Source organism: Heterocephalus glaber, unplaced genomic scaffold (genome assembly GCF_053883595.1).
Source record: "Heterocephalus glaber isolate CG9 unplaced genomic scaffold, H.glaber_assembly_v1.0 deba00000676, whole genome shotgun sequence".
NCBI lineage: Eukaryota > Metazoa > Chordata > Mammalia > Rodentia > Bathyergidae > Heterocephalus > Heterocephalus glaber.
This window is the reverse complement of record NW_028258156.1, coordinates 899,546-926,833: the sequence shown is the minus strand read 5'-3', so window position 1 is coordinate 926,833 and position 27,288 is coordinate 899,546. Positions and strand designations below refer to the sequence as shown.

The 27,288-nt window shown below is 40.1% G+C and overlaps 2 protein-coding genes across 8 annotated transcripts in view; one reads left to right on the top strand and one right to left on the bottom strand.

Moving 5' to 3' along the window:
* The window catches only part of Wipf3 (WAS/WASL interacting protein family member 3), a 127,732-nt gene that overhangs the window by 31,089 nt on the left and 69,355 nt on the right, over nt 1-27,288 (top strand). The gene's annotated exons all lie outside the window — the stretch shown is intronic.
* Nucleotides 260-27,288, bottom strand: part of Scrn1 (secernin 1) — a 137,396-nt gene continuing 110,367 nt past the window's right edge. Inside the window, exons 8-9 of the mRNA XM_087206588.1 lie at nt 4,117-4,230; nt 260-2,750 (exon numbers count right to left, since the gene is read on the bottom strand). Of these exons, the coding sequence (XP_087062714.1) occupies nt 2,748-2,750; nt 4,117-4,230 (117 nt within the window). The 3' untranslated portion in view covers nt 260-2,747. The remainder of the gene's footprint in view (nt 2,751-4,116; nt 4,231-27,288) is intronic.

The window sequence follows — 27,288 nt, the reverse complement described above, 5'->3', positions numbered from 1 at the left end:
ATTTCTTCCCCAAAGAGATAAAGATGTCATGGTACAGTGATGCATGCATATCCATGTTTATAGCAGCACAATTTATAATTGCTAAATCTTAGAAGTGGCCTCTACGTCCATCAACAGATGAATGGTTAGAGAAAACGTGGTATTTATACAAAAAGAGTACTACTTTACCACAAAGAAGAATAAACTTGAATCATTTATGGGAAAATGGATGCATCTTGAGACCATAATGTTGGGTGAAATAAATCAGACACACAAGCTTAAATATCATATGGTTTATTACATGATAAACCCAAAATATAAAGAACAAAATAAAAGAGAGATAATGGAAACAGGAAGATAGATCTTTTTTCAAATGGAAGGGGGACAAAGAGATGGAGAAAGGAAGGGAATGAAAAAGAAGATGTGTTGTTTACATGTACCAACTTCCTTTAAGGAGTGTAATTATTATGTACTTCAAACATGCACCTATAAAAAATAGAAACTGGAAAAAAATAAGAAGAATATTCTCTGTACCCTACCCATCACTCACAAATTAATTCTTTTGTGGGGAAAGGTACAGATTACTTTTAATTACACAGGTGGGAAAGCCCCTTACAACAGATCAGACTCAGTATCTCCTGTAATGGACAACCTTGTATCACAAGTCCTTTGCTATGATGCAGTGAGAAATCCATAGCATCGCCATATAACAATCTGCCCAAATCACCCAGCCCTCCATTCATCACCAGCAACCAGGAACCTTGGTGCACTCACATGAGATCTTGGTCCTCCTCCTCTCTTTACTTCTCAGGGACTTCTCATCCACTCTTCACTATGGCCCACCCTACCCTGCATTGTGTGGGCCCTACCCGCTCCTGGGACCCGTCCCCCATTCTCATAGCTCTTCCTTCTGCCTTCTGCCCTAAAGACTCTTCCCACTAGGTTCAGCCCAGAGGTCACCTCCTCCTACCCTCCACTGGCTTTAATACATACTTTAAAAGCCCTCTTTCGGGGCAGTGACAAGCCTTCAATTCTGGTTTGTTAGTTGGTTGGGTGGGTGGGCTTGTTTGCTTGTTTGTTTGTTTGTTTGGGGGTGGTTTTTCTTTGGCTTGGGGTCTACATTTGATGTTTGTGCTCTCTTATGTCCCTTCCTCTTTTGGGGCTTGTAATAGGCACTTAGCTCATTGAATGAATAAATGAATATTTGTATAAAAAGTTTGAAAAATAGAGTTAAAGTTTCTTATAGCCAGTGTGCAGCACTCTAAATACCTGTGCTGTTGGTCAAAGAATTATTTCAGTGGTGTAGGACCACTGAATGCATACCAGTGGCATTTTGCTGTGGTGAGGGAGAGAATTGCACTCAACTCAGAATAAAGCCTGAGCAAGGGGAAATTTGTAGCCAAGGAGCAAGGAATGGCGGTCAGTGGATGGAAAATTGATAGGAGGAAACATTAGGAGCAAGAAAGAGTGGGGCTAAACTGTCCTCACAGGGTTTTTCTGTAACATGGGCCAGAGGAATCCAGCATCTTCTAGGGGATGACGAAAGTTAAAGACAGGATCACATGTAGTGGATGGTCAGATATTGAGGGTTCAGGGAGGGAGCAGCAGCTGAAGTGACTTGGAAAGGTTCTTGGGAACTTTGCAAGGAAGTACACAGATAGGTCTAAGAGAAGGTTTGGAAGACAGACTAAACTTTTGTCAAGCAGAAAGTCTTTGTCAGTGGAAAGATTTCTCTCTCCTTCCTTCATTTCCCCTTTCCTGCCTCCATCCCCTGCACATCTCTTTGCTTTTTTCTAAGAAGGTAGGAAAAGAGGAGGAAGAAGAGTAGAGGAGGCTGCCAAAGCTTTGGAGCAAGCTTTCACTAAGCCAAGAGCACTGACACCCTTGATCTCGCATTTGTCTGCTGCTCGCTTCTCTCTCTCTCTTCAGATTTACCCCTTTGTGTCAACTCTTTATAATCTAGTTACAATATCAAAATGGGTTCCCTTATAATGAAATTATTGTCATTGCTTTGTTTACAAGGTGTAAGTTTTTAAGATTTGATTTTTGAAATGTAGCATAATTTTACTGAGCTTTTGTTGTCAAATGTTTTTGTGGCTCTGTGTGTGTGTGAGTGACTGAGGATTGAACCTAGAGAGCACTGAGTTACATCCTCAGCCCTTTTATTAAATTTTTATTTTGAGACAACACAAGGTTGCTAAGTTTCCCCGCTGGCCTCAAACTTGTGAACATTCTAGGCTAGAATTACAGGCACACACCACCACACCTGGCTTTCAAACATTCTTTGACCCCTCATCTCCAAGGGCCCTTGGACCTAGTGTCCATGGTAAGTGAATAAAAGCTTTGAAGTCCTCTGAGTTCTGTTTTCTTGGCACACTCCCCTAGGATGAGTGGACTCTACCCAAAGGGAGCAAATCTATGTGCCACTGACCAGCTGATAAATTTTGCAACTGGGTTGCCCAGGCAGGGCCTGACAGTAAGTAGGGTTCGTAGCCACAGCATGTGTGTTTATTTATAAATAGATTTGTTGGGTTTTGTGGCATTGTTTTAATGTTGCCATTCAAGCTGAAACAATCTCAGAAGAAAAGGAAACAATTGTCCTGGGCCAGCCATACCTTATAATTTCATCAACAAGGGGATACTGGCTTGGTAATTGTCATGGGTAAGCCAGGTCCTGATGCTACAAACCAGCTCCTTGCTCCTTTGTGCCTTCGATGAAAGAATTTAGTCGAGGTACATAGGTGCTCCCACAGAAGTATGGGTAGAGTTTACTGTAAAGCAGATAAAGAGAGATTTAGATCTTCAACAAGAAGGCGCCAGGTAGGATATCTTTTGTGCACACAAGAGTTATTCCTGGGGTTTAGTCAAGTATGGTGACAAATAGGATGTCTTATAAAAAGACACACGAGTTATCTCTGAGGTTTAGGAAAGCTATGATGTTTATGATGCTTATCAATGTTTTTTTCTTAGAGGTTACTTTGGAATTACAAAATGTCTTACTTGTTCTTTTCAAAAGGTCGGTTTTCCCTCAGAGACCTTAATCATGTAAGAAATTTAGGAAAGGAAAAGTTATAATCTAAATAGGATGTCAGCCCAAAGTAGGAGAGGTTTCAAATGCTCCCCTTTCTGATGTCATTGGGCCATAAGCCATGGCAACCAGGAATACTGAATACCTTGTTTTGGAAATAGACATCCAGGTGGCCAGGTATTGGAATGAATGTGCACAGAGGAAATAACCTTAAAATGTCATTGTGCTCCTGCAGTCATTTGGGGTCTGAGACCTAACAAGTGATTATCAATGTATTATACCCTGATATCTCTGTTTCTTCCTTTGACTGTAACTGGCAAATCATGCTATTTTGGACCTCCTTTGTCCCGCAACCCTGCTCTTGTCTTACTATCTGCCTTTATCAAGAAAAGCAACACTCTAAGGAGGAAGACACCATGGTGCCACACATTCCTGCCTGTCCATTCTGGTCTGATGTTTCAGGATAATGCTGAGTGAAAATTATGAGAAGTCTGTCCTGGCCCCTTGCTATTTTGCTCCCTCATTACTGTTTGCCACAGACTTTGTTTGCATTCAGGAAGCTCAGCATCATAGTTTTTCTCCTCACAGTCTATGGATTTCATGATTCATGAGCAAAGCAGACTTTCCAGTGTTGGAAATATCAGCGGTGACTGGCATGGGAAGGTTTTCTCACCAAGTCTGGAATGCAAAGGCTCATAGTATAGAAAAACATGCCAATCTGTGAAAGGCAGTATAGAAAATAGTGTTCTCGGAAGTTCCATGGGAGACTTGGAGTCTTGTGTTTGCTGTTGTTTAAAAAAAAAACCCCAAGGTTGGGGAGCAGGCACTTGGTGGAAGGGCACTTAGTAGAACTGCATATTACACTATGTTTTGGCAAAGGTAATTTGCATGTCTACTGGTCCATTTGAAATAATGAGAGACTTAAAAATTCTTAAATAAGTTCTCCTGACACTATAATACTTTTATTAGTGTCACTATGATGGATTGGAGACATTTACCCATGATCATTACTGGGCAATGGAATATGGAAAGGCATATGCATTACACCTTGCGATTAGGATGGGATTAAATTGACATTTGGTCTCTGCTTACCAATCTGTGAAACATACCTTTGTCTTCATGTAATTTTGAAAACTTGATTCTTCTCTTCTTTGTTGGTTCGCACCAGGATCAGTAAGGGCGCTTTGGTGAAAACCAAGCCATCTTTGCAGTAGATTCCCTGTCTGTAAGAGAGAGAAAGGTGTGTTAGGTCCTGCCACTCATACTTCCAAAGGACCATTCAGGATTGCATTTGAACGTGTTTCTTCTTTTATAGCTGTGAGGAGGGAAAGGTGGCAGGGACAAAAAGGAAAAGGCTTGTGGTTGTGTGCAGGACACAGGGATTGGGCACTGATAATGCCTGGGACTGGAAGGAAAAGCCTGAGGGTGCTTGTGAAAGGCCGTATCCAGTGTCACAGGAGCCCAGGAGCCAGAGCTACTCCCACACAGTGTCTGAGCTGAGACTCCAGCAAGAAGGGGACATGCCATGCAATGCCAGAGGGTGACTCATGGATGTGACTAACCCAGGGGCGCGCAATGGTAAACAGGCCGGAGAGGTGGTTTGAACTCTAGCAGAAGGGCCAGCTATAAATGCAATGGATGGTCAGTCTACTGGGATTTTCAGGAAGCAGTTCCAGGGATTGCTTCTGCCTTTTAAATGTAAAGCCAGGAAGTCAATGGATTGCACTCTCTTGACATTGGAAGAAGCTTCCGAATTTCCTTCCTGTATCCCTAACCTGCTCCTAAAATGGCAGTTTTCCTTTTTCTTTCCTGTTCTTTTTTTTCTATATGGCTTCATCATTTTCCCACTTGCTTTTTTATTTCTCCCTTTAAATAGAAAAAAAACCCATACTGCAAGTTATGCTGTAAGTAAAACCCAGAGCTTAGCAGCAGAGTATCAGCATTAAAGAAGTGAGCACAGTGCAAAGGAATTGAGTTATGTCTTGTCTTTAGCTTACAGCTGCCTGGAGATGAGCTCAGGAAGACAGTCTCTGATGCTAGGAATCCTAGGCACACCGTGGGGGAGAGGGAATAGTAAATGCCACTTATGCCCTGTGACAGCAGGCTGCAACTTTCACCTTGACCAAGCCATCATGCCGGTTTGCTGGGGTTTGGCTGCACAGAATCCTGAGTCTCTGCCTTAGAAGAATTTAGAACCCAAATCCAGAGAAACCTGGGCTTGTCATGCATCACTGGAAATGTTGGGTATAGAATTGGATTCTGATTCCCAGGCAAGAAACTTGAATGATATATTGCTCTTCGTTAAGTGTTTCCTGCCTGTAAGTCCCTTGTTGTCTCATCTTTAAAAAATCTTGTACCCAGAATTAATCACCTTGCATCGTCTAAGGTCACTTCTCTAATCATTTGAGCTCGCTCCTGAACACACAAGAGTTGGGTGAGGGTTAAGAGAGGGTCTTGGGGCCAGTAGCCACAGAGCACCTAGTGCATGACTCAGAGACGGAGGGTCTGTGCATAGGTCAGTGCCTGGTGCATAGCAGACATTTAGCATCAGTACCTGCCAGTACCTGGCATCATCTGCTAAGCTGGTGAGTTTACTGATGATATTGTAAGTGGCCAAGTAAACCTGTCAGCCAGCTAGCCAGCCACTACTTTACATCTTCCACCTGCCAAAGCCTTGATAGTCAGAATACATTGTATGTTGTGTGAAAACAGCTTATAAAAAAGTGTGGTTTTATCAGAAGTAATAATTCAGGGTCAGCAACAATTCAGCATTTGGGTATTATTTAAAAATCCATAAAATATCCTTTGGCAAATCTTCCCCATTCCAATTTACTGTTTCCTAAGAGAACAGATCTGTATCTTTGCTTTTTATGAAAATATTTTAAAACTCATAGCAAGTACACAGTGTGACTATTTTGTAGGTGGTATCAATAGATTTCCGTTTTCATAAGATTTGTTCACAGCAGAGGAATTTGAATGTGTTTTCCATTTGGTGAGAACAGGATTCCACCTGTACCGCAGAGTATTTAAAACCCATGTTTGTGTCCTGCAGCCCTCTGTTCAGCACTCATTGTGCTTAGTTGCCAGTAGAGTTCATGTAAAGATGCAGCCTGGTTGTTAAAAAACAAAAGCATAGGTTTTAGAGTCATACAGATTGGAAACTGCATTCATGATGTGCCATTTCCTAGTGATATTATAACAAATAAATTGACAACTCTCGAGCCTCAGTTTCTTCATCTGTTAGTGAGAAAAATAATGGCCACTTCCTAGAGTATATTGCCTCTAACATGGAAGCTTAATGAAGGGAGGAATTTTTGTCTGTCTTCCTCACAAGGCATCTTCAGCACTTTGGGCAGTGCCTGGCACATAGTGACATTTGGCCAAATATGCAGAATAAATGAATTGTGGAGTCTGTGAGATTCCACTAAGATAACAGTAGCAGTTGTTGTTGATCAAATGCTTGCTCAATAATGATTGGTAGCTACTATTCCTTCAGAGATCAGAACACAACTGGGCAAATCTTGAACTGACATGTTCAAGTCAAAGGTCCTTGTCAGTGCAAAGCAGCAGGTCAAACTCTAGAAGTCAAGATAAGGTTGAGAGCTTGAGTTATCCAAAGGAGATATTGGGCCAGAAGTCTGAAAATAGTCCAAAAACAAAGAGATAGAATTACTACTTTTAGGTTTCCTGGGGTTCCTAACTTACTATGCCAGAACCTGCTGCTGCAGGCAGATTCTGAGTTACTGGTTTGCCTTTTGTTTTTACTACTGAGTTGAGGGAAGCTAGGTGCACAGGTATAGTGGCTGGTAGCTGGAACAAGACAGATCAGAGCCACATAGCTTTAGCTATGGAACTGTCCCTACTGGGATGAGCGATTCAAGCATGGAAATCTGGAGGTGTCCTTCAGCATCTACTCCAGTGAAATGGCAGTATAGTTCAGATATTTTAAACATTTGGAGAAGGCTTTGTTTTCTCAGCTGCTGTTTCGTTTGTCATGTGACAAGCAGCTTCAGTGGTAGAGCTCCAAGAGGCTGCAGAAGGAAAGGACATGTGTTTTCCTAGGAGGTTTGACTGAGACACCTGTGAGAATCTAGATTGCCTGGCTCTGAGCCTCTCTGCAAAGCAGAGAATGCAGTTCACTTGGTTTTGTGGCAGCTCTGGGAAGTTGAAGTTCAAATGTCGTGGCTTGGTCTTTCTCTACATAAGCCAAACATTCATATAAAACTCTAATGACTGGGTAAATCTAAACATAGATGGGATTTTTATATTGGATGATATAAGGAAATTATAGTTAATTTTATGGTTAATTTTGTGTATTTAATGGTAGTGTTATATTTTAAGAGTTCTTTTATAATAAACACTGAATTATTTGTGGAAGATACACAGTATTGTTTTTAGTAAGCAGGGATTGGGAGGGGAAATTGTATTGGAATAGAGATGGCAGATTGCTGGAAGCTCATAACTGTTGAATTTGGATGATAGTACCTGGGTGTCCTTACACGTCCCACCATTTGTATATAGTAACAATTTTCCAAACTAAAAAAGAACTGTAGTGGCACCAACAAACTTTCATTTAATGCAAAGTATGGATAATTTTGCAGAACCAGGGAGTAATGTAGCATGCTTTCACTGATGCAGAGGGGCGTTTGAGATCAAATATTATATGGCTTTTAATTTTACAAAATAAGAGCTATGTTGACACAGATTGTCTACTTGAAATTCTGTATATTGCTGCGATTTATTTCCTCCTCCCCTTATCTGGCTTCTGTTTTTCTAAGGATTAATGTTAAGGCCTTTTGGTTCTCCTCCCTACAGCTGAAAGGTCATCTATAACCGGAATGGTTTGGAGTTTTCCTCTTAAGGAGAATGGATTCAAGCAATGTAGACAAGGAGTGTCCAGAAAGCTGTGGGCTCACCACATAATCTCCCTTCCCTAACATAGTTGCTCAAATAAACCTTGGAAACAAGTGAACACCAGATAAGTGTTTTGTGAAACTGTTGCATTTGCTGTTCCCTACCTTGTTCCAAGGACATCTGGCATTACTTGGTGTTCTCTCCTCAGACAAAGCACAGAGGACATAGGGATAATGATTAAGGCAAGACTCCCAGTCAACAATTCTTCATAAGGACAAGGTCACAAAATATGGAAGAATTTTCACCTTCAGTATTCTCTCATTTCTGACTGGTGAATGAGAAGGCAACTCTGAGGTGAAAAACCTATGGATATAGAGATAGCTGGCAAAGTGTGTTATGGCTTAAATATATATGTGTGTGTGTACACATGAGATATATATGTATACGTGACAAATGTATATAGCATAGATCTCGTATATTATATATATATATATGTGGATTGTGTATATATCTGTGTATATATGATGTATGTGCATATATTATATATAATTGAATGTATATAGTATAATTACATATCTCATCTATATCATTGTTTAAGGGGAACACAAAAAATCATTGAAGGAAAAAGAGGTCCCTGATTGTGCTGGTAAAGGGTCTTAGCAAAGATCTGTTTACATCCTGTAACAGAAACACATCAGGTTAATAGAGTTTTCTAGGAAATTAAATCTACGATAGTGTTTAATAATTAAGATCAAAGAATCATCGGAGAAATTTTTTGTGTTTTCCTCGGAGTTTTTTGTTTGTTTGGTTTTCTTTGGTACCGGGGATCGAACTCAGGATCTTGTGCTTGCAAAGAAGGCAGCTGAACCACTGAGCTAAATCCCCAGCCCTTCCTCTGAGATTTTTTTCTCATTTTCCATCCCACTAATTTCTCAGCCACATGCAAACTCACACATCAGTTCCTCATTATTTTCTTGTGATTGTGCTTATAGCCCAACCTCCTGTCCTTTTTAACCAAGTATTTTCAGTTGAATCACCCTTCCTGACTCACTTGGAAAAATCATGGCTGCTTCTCCTCATCAAGGCCATTCATCCCCTCCCACCACTGAGTTATGTCCAAATGAATAATAAATCTCCATTACAGACAGTGCAAGCCCTGGCCCGCTGGGCTTGGATAAGACCATTAATCATGGAATGCATCTGGAAGTTACGGTGAACTTTGTGAAGCTCAGGGTTGTTTCTTCCTTCTTACTTTAGCGAGACCAGCTATGGGGCCATGTGTGGTAGTGGCTGGCTGGCTCTGGTTGGGGATCCAGGAATTAGGACAGAGGGATGCTGTCTGAAGCAAGCCTTGTTGCCAGCCTGAGCAGCCATGCATGTGGTATACACAACATCTGCCTCAGTCATACTTACCCCGAGGGAGAAACATAGGCTCAGCAAGGACAAGTACTAGCTCAGAGTCACATGGCTGGTGGAATCTTATAATTCCTTCCTCTGCATTCTGTGCCCTACACTTCATTGCCTCCTGGGCTGCGGCTGAGTAGAGATGCCTGGGTACAGGGATTCCTTGATAGTGCTTCCTATATGGGACCTTTGCTGCCTGGTGTGCCCCCCTCCTTTAGCATGGTGGCTAAGATTTTTAAGCCAAACTGTATGTGTTCCTATCCTGGACATTGTGTGGCTTTCATTGGCCAAATTACTTAAATAGTCTGTGCTTTAGTTTTATCCTCTACCAAAATTCTTTCTATTTCATTATGGCCAATTAGAAGACAAAATGAATTAACACATGTAAAGTACTCAGCCAAGAATAAGGACCGTAAGTGTTCACTGGTCATGGTGTTTTGCATAATTTGAATACTCTTTTCCCTTTTATTGATATTTTCCTGGCTTTGAAGACTAATGTGCATATGCTGCAAAACAAAGACATTTCATTGCAGCATGCATGCTGATAGGCATATTGCCAAGTGTAAACACCATTACACTGGAGCTGATTTGTTTACCACCTGTCTTCACCACACATTGGTGGATTCCCTGAGGAAGGAGCTGGTGCTTGCCTTCTCCGTCCCAGTATCTACAGTGGGTATCAGTGGGGTGCCCAGCCTTGGGAGCTGCTCAGGAAATACCTGTTCCCTGACTGAAAGCATCCTTCCCTTGGGTTCGCTGGTGACACCACAGCTCATGTCACAAGGCCAAGCCACCTGCTGCAGTGGCATCAGCCTAAAAAGAATTTAAAAGGTTTCACCAAAGTTGCGCTCCTCCCAGAATTTTCTCAGTATTTATAGAACACTATTCTGAGGCCCTCAAAAAGTTGTCAGCTGTGGTTCAATTCTTTAATCCTGAGTGAGATGAAATTGGAAGCTAAAATATGAACTATGGCATTCCCACATGCGCTATTACCACCTATTACTAATTTTGATGGCAATGTTTTATTTATTTATTTATTGTATTCAATTCTTTTATTGGTACATTGTAGGTCTACAACACAATTACATTTCTCATTGGGAATTGTACCTTTACATAATGCATCTTGGTTCTTATTTTTTCCCCATTCCTAGCCCTCCCTTCACGCCCTCCACCCTTCCCTATTTACAAAGACTTTATTTCCATTTTTTCCATTTCTCAGCATTTTTCTTTTCCCTTCTTTCCTTTCTCCTGCCCCTCCCATTACCCCTACCCCTTTGGACCTTTTCTTCCTCTTTTACATTATCGATTATTCATTCTAATCATTGGTACATTTTAGGTATACAATATAATGACATTCATCATTGGAAATTTGCACCTTTACATAGTCTCTCTTGGTTCTTATTTTTCACCCTTGCCCAGCCCTCCCTTCAACCCCTCCAGTCCTCCCTATTTACAAAGATTTTGTTCCTGTTTTTCCATTTTCTCATATTAATCCCATTCCCTTCTATCCTTTCCCCTAGCCCTCCCACCTCCTTCCCCTTTGCCCCTTTTCTTCCTATTTCACATTACCTATTATACATTTAGTCCTTATTTACACTTTCAGTTTCTCACACCAGAGAAACTATTCGGTATTTACACAAGTGAGTCCTATTTATTTCACTTGAGAGTATCGGGTGGCAATGTTTTAGTATAGATAACTCTAAATGGTAAGAGGGGAACTAAATTTAACATATGTTTGCCCTTGACACACCCTTTAAGATGGGTCAGTGCCAAATTGAGGGGTTGTGTTTTATAGTTGGGAAATTCAGACCCACTGCAGTGTGCAAATGACCCTGTGGCAGAACTGACCGGGGTCAAATTGCTTGTTCACAATATCGAGTTCTTTTTGGTAAATGTCAGGGGGCCCTGTACTGGCAACCTCACTGTCATGTTGCGCACCCAAGGGCTATGGACTGAAAGTGTGCCTTTGGCCATTGCCAATCCCACATGCTAAGGTCCTAATCCCTGGGACTAAATTTGGAGATAAGGTCTTTAAAGAGGTAACTGAAGTAAAACAAGGCCAATGGGCCAGGACCTAATCTACTAAGACTGGTGCCCTTGTACGTAAAGGAGATGAGAACACAGAAGACCTGTGGGACTAGAGAGAGGTCAGCCATCCACAAGCCCAGTGGAGAGGCCTCAGTAGGAAAGAACCTGGCTGACATGTTGAGCTTGGGCTTCTAGACTCCAGGACAGTGAAAATTAAATTCCTGCTGTTTAAGCCACCCAGTCTGCAGTGCTGTCTTATGACAGCCTAAGCAGCCATAGCACAGCACCTTTATGCACCTGTAAGCACAGTGACTCCCTGACTCCATCTTCTCAGCAGAGCTCCAGCTTCTGCACCTGTAGCTGCTTCTACCACACCTGAGAAAAGGCCAAGGGGAGGTGGCTGCATTTCTAGACAGTTCCAAGCATCCCCAGACAGAATCTGCACCTTGTATCTTCACACCTCTGCTGCTGTGTTTTCACAATCCCAAGTTTTTGTGCTGTTTTGTTGTGCTTTTATTACTGTTTGGGAAAATACAGAAACTCTGATTAGAAGGAGGCTTTTGACTCTAAAATCTAGTTTGAGCCTTTGCTTCTAGTGACGTTAATGCTGAGTATGTTACAACAGTAATGCATTTCAGAATCAATGGCCAGATAACTGCTATTTCTAGAAGCTTATGCAGGCAGTTACGTCAATTCCTTGCAACCTTGGATCGTTTTAGAATCCATTATAGGCTGGCCTTTCAGCAGTCGCAAGGCAATTTGCCCTGTTCATCTGCCACACTGCAGCTGCTAACTTCCTTCTCGGGTTCTCCTTGTTCTTAGTGGATGCTTGCTGGAGTGCTGGGGCTTGGGTGTGGCTGGAGCTCACAGGCAGACCCTGGGTGAGCCCAGGAGGTCGAAGTGTAGACATGCAGTTGCAAAACTACAATGTGCTAAATGAATGATAATCCACTTTTTACAAGCAATCTCACAGCTTCCATTTTTATTCTTATTACTTTCTCTTTCAGCTTTGCTCACTCTATCTAGAGTCCTTTCATTGTTTTATCCCTGTATAGTAAATACATATATAGGATACTCAGATAAATTAGAATTTCATAAAAATAGTAATTCAAGTATAAGTGTGAAGCATAAGTGGAATATACCAAAAAATATTGGGTTTTTTTTTGTTTGTTTGTTTAGTTCTTCTGTTTCTTTCTTTCTTTCTTTATTTTTCCGTTAAGTTTATTGGTACATTTTAGGTATAAAATACAATTGCATTCATCATTGGGATCTTGTACCTTTACATGAGTATCTTGGTTCTTATTTTTTTTTCCCCTTCCCCTGCCCTCCCTTCACCCCCTCCACCCTTTCCTATTTGCAAAGACTTTGTTTCCATTTTTTTCCTTTTCTCATATTTTTTCTTTTCCCTTTTTTCCTTTCCCCTACCCCTCCCACTTCCCCTGCACCTTTAGACCTTTGCTTCCTGTTACACAATATCAATTATACGTTTTTAAAATTACAATATCAAGATCTAGGAGACATTACCACAGATTTTACAGAATTTAAAAGGATATAGAAAGCATATTTCAAAAATCTGTTTTGAAATAAATTTCACAACTTTTAAGAAGTACCTTGGAAGACAAATTAATGAAACTAACTCTGGAGGAAATATAAAATTTGAATAGCATCTATTAAAGAAAGTATATTCCTAGCTTGAAAACCTACCTATATGACAACAGCAGGCTCATATACATTTTAACTAATAAATTATATCAAACAATTTAAGCAGAAAAAAGAAGGAACACTTCTCCCCTCATTTTAGGAACTCAACATTGTGCTAATCCTAAAACTGGATAAAGATAATAGAAGAAAAAAGTATGAACATAGATAGAAATTTGTTTAACAAAACAAACTCTTAGAAGTCAGATCTGGCAGGATGTAGAAAGTGGTTTTGTTATAGGGATGGCAGTGTTGGTTCAGCATTGGAAGATCCACCCCCAAAAGTCATCATTTTAAAAGAGGAAAGGAAAAAGCCATATGATCCTGTCACTAGTTGGAGAAAAAGTGTTGGACTAAATTCTATAGCTGTTCATGGTAAAAGCTATCAGGAGACTAGAAGTAGAACAGAACCTTCTCAACGGATTAAAGACCTGTACTCCATACTTCCAGCGAGAATGCCTTATATAAATGGAGAAGATACAATGCTTTCTCCTACTCTTCATCTGTCCATTAGACTTAGAAACCTAAGCCCCACCAAAATAGTCTGGCAATAAAATGACACAATTAGGATAGGATTGGCAAGGTAGAAGCAAAATCTTTACATGTAGATGAAATGATCATCTACAGAGAAAGTACTAAGAAATCTCTAGGAGCCCCTAGAACTTGTATTTGAATTTAGCAGGATTAGAAAACACAAGGTATATATAAAAATTCAGGTCTGTGTATACTTGCTATAAATGAAGAATTGGATATTGAAATTGAAAAGTTATGTAGGAGTACAAAGGACCTAGAAAAGTTAAAAAAAAAAAAAACAGTGTTGGAAGACATTTAATACCTAATTCTAAGACTTCTAAAGGTACAGTAATCAAGGCAGTGTTGGTGTAAGGAAAGATATATAGATCATTTGAATAAAACAGAGAATCTAGAAATAGAACCACACATATATGGTCCACTGAGTTTTGAAAGATTATTTAGCAGTAGCATTTTATAGAATATAAACTCAATTTAAGAGCCGAGGAAGAGATAGTGTTTTCAGCAAACGGCACTAGAACACCTGGTATCCGTATATAAAAAATTAACCTCAACCCTTTATCTCCATACATGAAAATAACTTGAAGTGATCTATGAACCTAAATATGAAAGCCTAAAAGTATAAAACTTTAAGAAGAAATTATAAGGGGAAATGTTTATGAATTCAGGGTAGGCAAGAATTACCTAGTATACAAAAGACATGATGTATAAAAGAAACAAATTGATAAATGAGATTCCATCAAAATTTAGAACTTTAAATGACATCATTAAAATGAAAAGTAGTCCTCAAACAGACCATATTTACAATGCATATAACCTATGATCAGATTATATAAAGAATTCTTAGAGCTCATTAATAGACAATCCAATTAAAAAGAAGACATAAGATGATAGCCAGTACAGCACAAGGAAAGGTGTGCAACTCTAGAATCAGAAAAATACTAATCAGTACAACAACAAGATTGAATTATACACTCATTAGGGAGATGAAGTTAAAAGTTTTAGGGCTGGGGATTTAGCTCAGTGGTTGTGGCGCCTGCCTCTCAAGCGCAAGGTCCTGAGTTTGATCCCCGGTACCAAAAAAAAAAAGTTTTAAAAGCCTTGTCATGACTTTTTCTTTTTGTTGGATTCTCACCCTTTGCATTTAATTTGTCACGGCCAATGGATTCATTCTGCTGGGTTTCCTGGGGTTGTGATCCTCATTGTCTTTTTCCTAGGGTATTGTCTAAAGATTTTTGGAGTGCCGGTTTGATATTCATGAAGTTCCTGAGGTGCTCTTTATCATGAAAGTATCTTATTTCTCCATCAATTTTGAAAGATAGTTTTGCAGGGTACATCAATCTGGGTTGGAGGCTGTTTTCCTTTAGGGCTTGAAATACATCACTCCAAGCTCTTCTTGCCTTGAGGGTTTGCATTGAGAAGTCTGCTGTGATTCTGATGGGCTTTCCTTTGTATGTGATTTGTTTCTTTTCTCTCACTGCTTGTAGAATTTTGTTCTTCTGTTGGATTTCTGAAATCCTAACAATTATATTCCCATGTGTAGATTTTTTTGATCAAGGCTCGCTGGAGTCCTATGTGCCTCACTTATCTGTATGTCAAGTTATTTTCCCCTCCTTGGGAAGTTTTCTGCCATCACTTCTGTGAAGAGATTTTTTATGTCATCTGCACCCTCTCCTCTTTCTTCATTGACTCCAGTCAGACTTATGTTATTCTTCTTTGCATCGTCTAGCAGCTCCTGGATTGATTTCTCGTGTTCCTTTACAATTTTAAAGCAATTTTTCTTTTCCTGGTCACTAATTGCAATCTTTTCTTCTATATCTGAAATTCTGTCCTCACATTGGTTCATTCTGCTGGGTAGACTTTCGATGGAGTTTTAATCTCCTGGAAATCTGTTTGCATCTGTTTTATGGATTCCATTTGTTTCCTATGTTGGGATTCCATCATGTTCTTCAGATCCTCTATTTTTTTTTATCTGTGTCTTATACCATGAGCAAAATCTTTGCTGTTATCTGAGTAATTATTTCTGATTTCATTTTTCCCAGATCCTCCTTTGTTGCCAGTTCAAAGAGTCCAGGTGGTTGAGTATCAGATTGTTCCATCTCGTTTCCCTTTGGGGTTGCTGTAGGTGATCTGGAAGTCTGGTTTTGAGGCTTTTTTACATGTCTTCTCATTTCCATGGGTAGGGGGTGCTTCTGGCACCCACGCGGCTCAGCTTCTCTGCCCTAGGAACTTGGGATGGCAGCGGGGGAGCTTCCTTTTGGGTGCTGGGACCGGCTCAGCTTCTCTGCCCTAAGAGCTTGGGGTGGTGGTGGTGGGGAGTTTCCTTCCCACCAAAAAATATTGTTGTTCACCTGAAATTCATACTCAGCTGGGAATCTTGTATTTTATCTGGTAATATGATTTCTGTCTCTCACTATGCCATTTGTGTGCTTCCTACATATGCATGTTTATAGATGTAACTGTAGAGCTGGGATAGAAATATCTCCACAGAGTTGCTTGCTGTTTTCCTCTGTGAATCTACCACATACTTTCCACCCTTATTCATATATACCAGAGAGGTTATAAATATCTCTCCCCTCTCCTTTGTTCACTTTTCTGCATTCCTCCCCTTATTTCGTATCTCCCAATTTATTCTTTAGAACTGTAGTTGCCTTCCTCTATTGTTGACCATATTTAATAAAATAACTTCTCTTCCTTCTTACATTAAAAATATTTGATAGTTTTCTCTTTAAAACCTAGTAAAATAAGGTTTTTATCAGCTTAGATATTCTGATTTGCTTTCTAAAATTTTTCTTATGTATTTATTTTGATGTGTTGTATCAGTGGATTGATGGCCTTTAAAATTGGATCATATCCTTGGAAGGTTCATGGGTTAGAACATGCCATGTACAGACCTTGTGAGCAGCATAAAAAGTCTGAGAAATAAATTTTTCATTCTCATCACATTTCATTAGCATCCAGCAGACATAAGTCACTGTAATATTTTGGGATTTTTTTTAGAATCACTAAGCTAGTTTTTGGGAGACCCAAATCAGTGAAACCAAATCATATGATATATGAAAAGGTAGGAATACAAGGTAATGTATTCACTGTAGCAAGACATAGAGTGTCAGATGAGGGGACTTAGTGGCAGCAGACTTCAGTCATTAAGGGGCCAGGCAAAGATAGCTGTCTTCCCCACAGTGGGGGCTATCGTTCTGGGGACTCACCTCCTTAATTAACTTGTTGTCCTAAAAACACCTCCCTCACCCCTCCTTTGTGCCACCTTTGGACAAAGTGCAGTTAAACTTTGTTCCCCTATAACCTAGTATTTTAGAAGTTAAACTAAATTGTCTCTCTTCAGAAGAAACATAACATCTTCCAGTTATGTTAGGAAAAGTATTCATATTTTTGATGTACAGTTATGTCTTATCTCACACCATAAAAAACTGAGACAGCTGTTTTTAAAAATTCTGCTTCCACAAAGTTTTGCTAAGCCCTTTCTGCAGTACTTGGCTTCTGTGGATTTCTTTTTCTAGTTTGTAAGGTGTCGATTCATTCTTTTATAAAACAAATGCAACAGCTCTGTGCAGGCATCCACCAGTACAAGGATAGGACACACTTTCCAGGTTTTGGACTCTTGTTGACCAGCTTTTGGCCACTGGTGTTACCTGGAGTTTCTACTATTTCCCCCTCCCCAGTGACTTCAATGCCAAGTGTGTCTGAATATCACAGTTTTCTCTAAAACGTCTCCATTGGAATGTATCTGTGTGTATAAGATTTAACTGGTAATAGATTTTATTTTTTAGGGCAGTTTTTGTTCACAGTAAAATGGAGGAGAAAGTACAGAAAGTTTTCACACATTCCCTGTCTCCGCATACACAGCCTCCCCCACTAGGAACATCAGATTTTTCATCAAAACTTAAATTCGGTGTTTTGTTAAAGATTCACTATTTTAAAGATCATCTCTTTTGTGACATTTTTACTCATAGGAGTAGAGTAAGTAGCAGACATTATTGGAATTTTTAATGTGATTTCTTAGTAATGTTTGTGTAGTGATTTTTTTTATAGTCAGTGCCTTACATTCATATAACTTGGTCATATATTCTTCCAGCACAAATATTTTGGTTCTCAAAATGAAATTAAATATACTAGAGATCAAAATAGTAGCTGCCACATCAAAGGCAATCGATGTTTAACCATACAGATATTCTAGTCCTTAAAGAGCCTTGGGACTTCCAGAGACTTCCTAGTCTTTAAGTGGCCTTTTCCCTGAGCAAGGCCATTTTCTCTTCCTTAGAGTGCAGAGTTAATCTCACTAAGATGCCTAGAAGGCAGAGACCCATCCACACAGAGGAAGGATGGAATAAGTGGGTCCGTCTCAGTTTGCAGAAGCAAGGGTTGCATCAGCCCACGCCACTCTGATTACACACAGCCTCAGTTAGCAGGCCTAATTTTAGGAGGTGCAAGACAAAAATACAGTTGAGAAGAGTGTACTAAAAATAGCCCCCCCATTTACTCTGTTACAGTTCACTTGCTCAGATAGTTTGTGTGCTCCATGTAAGTAAAATTCCTTCCGTCATAATTAGCACAAAGGTATTTTTGATAGCTATAAAGAACAATAAGCGCCTGAATTTCATTTTGATTCCTTGCAGCTGTCAAGACCTTCAGCTTACTTCTGGTCTCCTCTAAAATAGCTGACATCCAGTTAAACAGATGCTACTGTGTTTTTCAGGGAGGGTTTGCAGAGGATCTATTTTATTAAAAATATACAAGGAGTGTCATTAGTGAGAGCATGTTGTCTGAGTCTCACTCAGGTGTACCCACAGGCCCTTTATGCCATTTTCATGGCAAAACAATTGTTTTTGTTTTCAACTCACCCTGTATTTTTCACATGAAGAACAAGTCCTCTTTTAGTGACTTTTTTTTTAGAGCTTAGTATGTTTAAGACTGTGCTGAGTTCTGAAGAGTGGATGGAGACATAACTTCTGCCTCAGGGAAACTACTGGAGACAGATGCATGTTGGAATGGAAAACATAATCTCTGCAGCTGGCAGCAGAATTTCTCTTAGGAGAGGGCTTGTTTGAGGGAAATATCTTGATGAGTCACAGGAGAGGAGGGCTGGAATTTGAGGGGAAGAATGAAACATCAAGAAGGAAGGCTAATCTGTACCTCATGAGGCTAGGTGGAGAACCTCCTCCATCCATAAGAGGTGAAAATAATGAAGAAGGAAGGTAAGAAAGAGGTCACAACAGTGGTTTGAGGTTGGTGACTAAGAGGATACTGAGCTACATGAAGTTCCCCAGTGTTGGGACGGCCAAAGGCCATTGGAGGGCCAGTGCACATGGGAGGTTGTTGATGAAGACTGAGATGAAAAGTCTTTCTGTTCTCCACCCACATTTCAGTCAGTCTGCTGGGTTCACAGTGCTTTAGGTGAACATTTTGGGGGCAAAGAGTGTCACTGGAGGCTTTGTGCCTTGTTCCCAAGACCATGAGAAGCGGAGCAGGGACAGATGTATGAAAGGAGATAACTGGAAGCAAATGTGCCCATGAGACTTAACCTTTCCTGAACTTGCAAAAATCTTTTGGAGGCTTCAGGCTTCCTGAAGGCATTCAGAAGGACACCGAGTCAGCCTCTTCTCCAAATCAGGGTCAGGAAACTCCAGCTATATCTGATTTACTGGGCTAAATTGAAAGTATACAGCTGTTACACAATAAGTGTGTAAGAGTGGAAATGGCAAGAACAGAATAATTAATTCCGACTCTTGGATTAATGTAGAGTTCTCTGAAAGAGTCTTCATAGCTGGGCCTGTGCAGACGAGTGTGATTTTAAGAGGCAGAGTTGGAGAGGGTCGTATCAGGCACAGGGAATGCATGAGAACTGGCTTTGAGACACTAAGTGTGTTAACAGTGAGGGGATGAGGAACTCGGCAAGCATGACTGATATATAGTGGGTGTAGGCTGGTGGAATCAAGAGACGTGGTCATGTTCTGGAAGTTCTTCAACATCATTCCAAGTGAATTTGGGCTTAATTCTGTTTATGGCTGATTTAGATCTAAAGGGGAAAATTGGAATACAACATGAAAGTTTAGCTAGAGAGGAAAGATTTGAAGATAAGAGTTGCATTAGGAGGCCACTTAGAGCCATGACTCCCAACTTCCAACTCCCAGCTACCCCCATGAAGGATGACCTGCTCTCATTGCTAAGATCAGAGGTGTGGGCTAAGTGGTCTGGGTAAGAAGTGAAGAGAGTGACTACAGAAAGTGGTGGGATCTAGAAGGGATGGTAGGAATTAGAAATCTATTTTGGAAGGACAGTTGATAGGAGATGAAATTGACAAATTGTTGAGACAGAGGGTTGTTGATTTTGAATGTGATTGGCTTACAGATATTCCTGGGATCCACAGCACAGGAGGAGTAACAGGAATGAGAGGGAGTGTGGTGGAGTTGATGCGTTTGTTTAGGGAGTCATAAGATTAAGGTGCTGGTGGGACACTTACATGGAGATGTTCAAATATAAGCCCGGAGTTGCAAACTCAGTGAGTTCTGAAATGATCTATGTTGCATAAATGCTTTCAAGGCCAAAAGTAAATGAGTAGACTCTAGGTATTTCTACTCTGCTAGCACACTCCTGAGCTTTCCCACAAAGGTCACATGCGGAAGTGTCTGGCTTCCCCTGCTTTGTCCCTGCCCATAGAAAATTATCCTCAAGTACTTGTGTGAGTGGGAGCAATACAAAAACTAATCAAAAAATACAATGTGTATTTTTAAATTCTTTAAAGTTCATTACGGTAAAAAACACATTGCCATCAATCCCCTCAAAGCATTCCCCCTTACTTCAAACACACTTATCCTGTCATTTTTGGCACTTTCTGAAGCAGTTCTGGATGGAAGTCCTCTTTAGTGAGTGTCTTTAGGTATGATCAAAAGTATAGTGAATGCTGCTGCTAAATGTCATCCCATGGAAAAGCAGCCTTATAAAAACATTACAGTATATCCGGATCTACTTTAGTCACTGGATTTGGCACCCTGTGACTTCTGGCTCTTTCCCAAAGCCAAAATGACTATGAAAGGTAAACATTTTGAAATGATTCAGGAAATAATCGAGGCAGCCACAACATCACAACTAAAGACACTCACAAAAGAGGACGTCCAGAACTGCTTCAGAAAGTGACAAGAATGATGGGATAAAACGAGGGGTAATATTGTGGTGGAGATTAATGTCAATGTATTTTTTTATTGTAAGAAATTTAAAAAATTTTGTCATTCACTATCTTTTTGGATCATACCTTGTAGCCTCAGTTTGGCAATGCTAGAAGAATAAGAAAAGAGTTTGTACTTTTCTTGCAAATTATGGCATGGGGGTACTGATTTACTGTATTTGTGTTTGACTTTTCATTCATATGCAAATGGCTGTACCAAATACTTTCCTATGGAAAAAATATAACTTTACAAACGAGGTTTAAAATGCCCTACCAAGGTCCCGAGTCGCACAGAAGACACTGAATCACCCCCTGCAGACAGGCAGCCACCTGGTTCCACAATACGAAGACGCAGAGGACACCAGACCACCAGACCACGGTACTGAGTCCCGCTGCTCCCAGCCCAGAGGTAGGGGCTTCTGAGCTGCCATCTCACTGCTCCTGGTCCAGAGGAAGGGGCTTCCTGGTCACCATCCCTCCCGCTGGTCCCAGCCCAGAGGAAAGGGTTTTTGGGCCACCTTCTGTTCTGCTTCTGGCCCAGAGGAAGGGGCTTCTGGGCCACCATCCCTCCCACCGCTCCCGGCCCAGAGGTAGGGGCTTCTGAGCTGCCATCCCACTGCTCCTGGTCCAGAGGAAGGGGCTTCCCGGCCACCATCCCTCCCGCTGCTTCCAGCCCACAGAAAAGGGATTTTGGCTCACCATCCCTACCACTGCTCCCGGCCCCTGGCCCACCTCTCCCAGATCAGAGGAGGTAATCCGTGCAGGCGCTAACAGCCCCCTGCCCCAGTTGAAATGAGAAAACACATAAATAAGTCTCAAAACCAGACTTCCAGATCACCTACAGCAACCCCAAAGGGAAATGAGATGGAACACTCTGATACTCAACCACCTGGACCCACTGAACTGGCAACAAAAGGGGATCTGGAAAAAATGAAATCAGAAATGATTTCTCAGATAACAGGAGAAATTGTGCCCCTAGTGCAAGACATGATTAATAAATCTAGAGAGGAGCTCAGGAACATGATGGAATCCCAACATAGGAAACAAATGGAATCCACAAAACAGATGCAAATAGATTTCCAGGACATGAAAAACTCCATTGAAAGTCTACACAGCAGAAGGAGACAATGTGAGGACGGAATTTCAGATATAGAAGATAAGATTGCAGTTAGTGACCAGGAAAAGAAAAATTGCTTCAAAATTATAAGGGAACATGAGAAATCAATCCAGCAGCTTCTAGATGATGCAAAGAAGAATAACATAAGACTGATTGGACTCAATGAAGAAACAGGAGAGAGTGTAGATGACATAAAAAAATCTCTTCACAGAAATAATGGCAGAAAACTTCCCAAGCAGGAGAAAAGAGCTTGACATACAGATAAGTGAGGCATATAGGACTCCAAATAGCCTTGATCAAAAAACTCTGCACATAGGCATATAATTGTTAAGATTCCAGAAACTCAACAGAAGAAAAAAGTTCTACAAGCAGTCAGAGAAAAGAAACAAATTACATACAAAGGAAAGCTCATCAGAATCATAGCAGACTTCTCAACACAAACCATCAAGGCAAGAAGAGCTTGGAGTGACATATTCCAAGCCCTAAAAGAAAACAGCCTCCAACACAGATTGATGTAACCTGCAAAACTAGCTTTCAGAATTGATGGAGAAATAAGATACTTTCATGTCAAAGAGCACCTTAGGAACTTCATGAATACCAAACCAGCACTCCAAAGAATTTTACACAATATCCTAGGAACAGACATTGAGGATCACAACCCCAGGAAGCAAAGCAGAATGAACCCACCTGGCATGACAAGAAATTAAATGTAAAGGGGGAGAACCCAACAAAAAGAAAAAGTCATGGTAATGACAAGTCAATACATTTCAGCTATAACCATCAATGTTAATGGTCTCAATTCACCAATCGAAAGAAATAGACTGGCAGAATGGGTCAAGAAGTAAAATCCAACAATATGTTGCATGCAAGAAACACACTTAATTCAAAAGGAAACTCATAGACTGAAAGTTAAAGGGTGGAAAACAATACTCCATGTGATGAGAACCTGAAAAAAAGCAGAAGTAGCTATCCTCTTTGCAGATTAAGTAGATTTCAAACCAACACTGATTAAGAGAGATGAAGAAGGATACTACATCCTTGTTAAGGGAACGATCCAAGAGGAAGAGATGACAATCATAAATATCTATGCACCAAACACTAGTGTGCCCAACTATATAAAACAAATACTAACAGACATGAAAAGTCATATATGCACTAATACAATTATAGTGGGGGACCTGAACACCCCACTGTCACAAATAGATAGATCAACTACACTAAAAATAAGTAAGGAAATACTAGAACTCAATCGAACTCTTGAACAAATGAACTTAACAGATGTTTACAGAGTCTTCCACCCCACAAAATCAGAATACACATTCTTTTCAGATGCACATGGGTCATTCTCCAAAGTAGACCACATACTCACACATAGAACATGTTTAAGTAAGTGCAAAGGAATTGAAGTTATCCCCTGTATATTACCAGATCATAGTGCGATGAAATTGGAGGTCCATAGCAAAAGAAACTCAAAAACTTTCTTAAACACGTGGAAATTGAACAATACACTTCTGAATAACCAATGGGTCACAGAGGAAATTGAAGAAATCAGACAGTTCCCTCAATTAAATGACAATGACAATATAACATATCGGAATCTGTGGGACACAATGAAAGTAGTCTTACGAGGGAAATTCATAGCAGTGAATACGCATATTAGGAAAACAGAATGAGCCCAATTAAACAACCTGATGCTGAACCTCAAGCTTCTAGAAAAAGAAGAGCAGGACAACCCCAAAGCTCATACAAGGGAAGAAATTATAAAGATCAGAGGAGAAATCAATGCAATGGAGACTAAGAGAACGATGCAAAAAATCAATGAAGCCAAGAGTTGGTTCTTTGACAGAATCAACAAAATTGACAAACCCTTAGCCAACCTTGTCAGAAAAAGGAAAGAAAAGGCCCAAATCCATGCAATTAGGAATGAAAAGGGTGAAATGACAACAGACCCAGCAGAAATCCAGAGGATCATCAATACCTACTTCCAGAACCTATACGACAATAAGATGGAAAACACAGAAGAAATGGACAGATTCCTAGATATATATGAATTACCAAAGTTGAACAAAGAAGACCTAAAAATTCTGAACAACCCAATATCAACCTATGAAATTGAAAAGGTAATTAAAAACTTATCAACTAAGAAAAGCCCGGGCCCTGATGGCTTCACTGCTGAATTCTATAAGACATTTAGAGAGGAACTGCTGCCACTACTGTTTAAACTCTTCAATGAAATTGAAAGGGAAGCAATACTTCCAAATTCATTCCTGGAAGCAAGCATCACCTTGATCCCCAAAGCAGAGAAAGACCCAAATGAAAAAGAGAACTATAGGCCAATCTCACTAATAAGCATAGATGCAAAAATCCTTAATAAGACAATGGCTAACAGAATGCAGAAGATCATCAAGAAGATCATACACCCTGATCAAGTGAGATTCATCCCAGGGATGCAGGGTTGGTTCAATATATGCAAATCAATCAATGTAATACACTGTATCAATAGAGCCAATGACAAAAACCATATGATTATCTCCATAGATGCAGAAAAAGCATTTGACAAAATCCAACATGCATTTATGATAAAAACCCTACAAAAAATTGGAATAGATGGTCTCTACCTCAAACTGATAGAAGCCATCTATGAAAAACCAACAGCCAATATCATACTAAGTGGTCAAAAACTGAAATCCTTCACATTAAAATCAAGAACAAGACAAGGATGTGCACTATCACCACTCTTGTTCGATATAGTTCTGGAAACATTAGCCACAGCAATTAGACAAGAGAAAGAAATAAAAGGAATAAAGATAGGTAATGAAGAAGTCAAATTGTCATTATTTGCAGATGACATGATACTCTATATAGAAGACCCCAAGAACTCCACCAAAAGTCTTCTAGACTTAATAACCAAATTCAGTCAAGTAGCTGGTTACAAGGTCAACACACAAAAATCAATAGCTTTCCTCTACACCAATGACAGACTCACTGAGAGAGAAATAGGGCAAATAATTCCTTTCACAATAGCATCCAAAAAACAGAAATACCTAGGAATCATCCTAACGAAAGAAATCAAAGACCTCTTCTCTGAAAACTATGGCACTCTGAAAAGAGAGATTGAAGATGATATCAGAAAATGGACAGACATCCCCTGCTCCTGGGTAGGAAGGATTAATATAGTGAAAATGGCCATACTTCCAAAACTGCTATATAGATTTAATGCAATTCCAATTGAGATCCCAGCAGCATACTTCATAGACCTTGAGAAAACAATCCAAAAATTCATTTGGAAAAAGAAGAGACCCAGAATAGCAAAAGCAATTCTAGGTAACGGAAACATGGCAGGGGGTATCACAATCCCCAGCCTGCAACTCTACTACAAAGCTACTGTGATAAAAACAGCATGGTACTGGCAAAGAAACAGACCTGAGGACCAGTGGAACAGATTAGGAGATGCAGAAACAACACCAGACACACTCAGCCGTCTCATCTTCAACAAAGGAGCCAAACACCCTCACTGGAGGAAAGATAGCCTCTTTAATAAATGGTGCTGGAAAAATTGGGCTTCAACTTGCCAAAAATTAAAACTAGACCTATACCTCTCACCATGCACTAAACTAAAATGAAAATGGATTAAAGATCTAAATATTAAAATAGAAACTCTGAACCAGTTGGAACAGAGGTTAGGGAGAACCCTTGAAGACATCAGTGTAGGAAAAGATTTTATGAACAAAACCTCAGTTGCCCATGAACTAGCACAAACAACCAACAAGTGGGATCTCTTCTTATTAAAAGGCTTCTGCACAGTGAGAGAAACCGCCAGCAGTGTGAAGAGACAACCCACAATGTGGGAAAAAATCTTCACCTGCTCTTCCTCAGACAAAGGGTCTATAAAGAACTTAAAAAGATCAGACCTCCCAAATTTAAAGACCCAATCCAAAAATGGGCATCTGAAATGAACAGACATTTCTCAGATGAAGTAGAAATAGCAAATAAATACATGAAAAAATGTTCAGCATCACTGGTCATTTGAGAGATGCAAATGAAAACAATGCTGAGATTCCACTGCACTCCAGAAAGAATGGCTGCTATCATGAAATCAACCAATAACAAATGCTGGCGGGGCTGTGGGAAAAGAGGAACCCTGCTCCACTGCTGGTGGGAGTGTAGACTGGTGCAAGCACTGTGGAAATCAGTACAGAGATACCTCAAAGAACTAGGACTGGAAGTCCCATTTGACCCCGCTATTCCACTGCTGGGGATCTTCCCCAAAGAATTAAAAGAATCATACCACAGTGATATATGTGCACCCACGTTCATAGGAGCACAGTTTGTAATAGCTAAAACTTGGAAACAGCCCAAATGCCCATCAACTGGAGACTGGATAAAGAAAATGTGGTTTTTTAATAAAATGGAGTACTACTCAGCCATAAAAAATGAGAAACTAGAAACATTTATAGCTAAGTGGATGCACATTGAGGCAATACTCTTAAGTGAAATAAATAGGACCCACATGTATAAATACCGAATAGTTTCTCTGGTGTGAGAAACTGAAAGTGTAAATAAGGGCTAAATGTATAATAGGTAATGTGAAATAGAAAGAAAAGGGGCAAAGGGGAAGGAAGTGGGAGGGCTAGGGGAAAGGATAGAAGGGAATGGAATTAATAGGAGAAAATGGAAAAATAGGAACAAAATCTTTGTAAATAGGGAGGAATGGAGGGGTTGAAGGGAGGGCTGGGCAAGGGTGAAAAATAAGAACCAAGAGAGACTATGTAAAGGTGCAAATTTCCAATGATGAATGTCATTATATTGTATACCCAAAATGTACCAATGATTAGAATGAATAATCGATAATGTAAAATAGGAAGAAAAGGTCCAAAGGGGTAAGGGTAGTGGGAGGGTCAAGGGAAAGGAAAGAAGGGAAAGGAAAAATGCTGAGAAATGGAAAAAATGGAAATAAAGTCTTTGTAAATAGGGAAGGGTGGAGGGTGTGAAGGGAGGGCTAGGAATGGGGAAAAAATAAGAACCAAGATGCATTATGTAAAGGTACAATTCCCAATGAGAAATGTAATTGTGTTGTATACCTACAATGTACCAATAAAAGAATTTTTTTTAAAAATCGAGGTTTAAAAAATACATATGGAAAGGGTATGGGAGCAGTTCTGCAGTCTCAAACCTGCCTTCCTACCTTGTTCCCATTTTTTGTCCGATTTTGACCTATTAGCATAATAGTTTGTGGTACCTTCTGTTTGTCATTTATTTACTTCTTTTGGATATTGTTTGTTTATATTTAGTAGATATTTCCCCATTACAGATCAACAAACTGAGGCTGTCTTTGTAGAGAACTTTGGACCAAAATGTTGTGCTTAATAGATCAAGAAAGTCCAATAAATATGGGCTGAACTCCTGGTGTGCAGCAGGCACTGGGCTTATGTGGTGGAAAATGAATGAACTGGCATTGCCCCTCAGGAT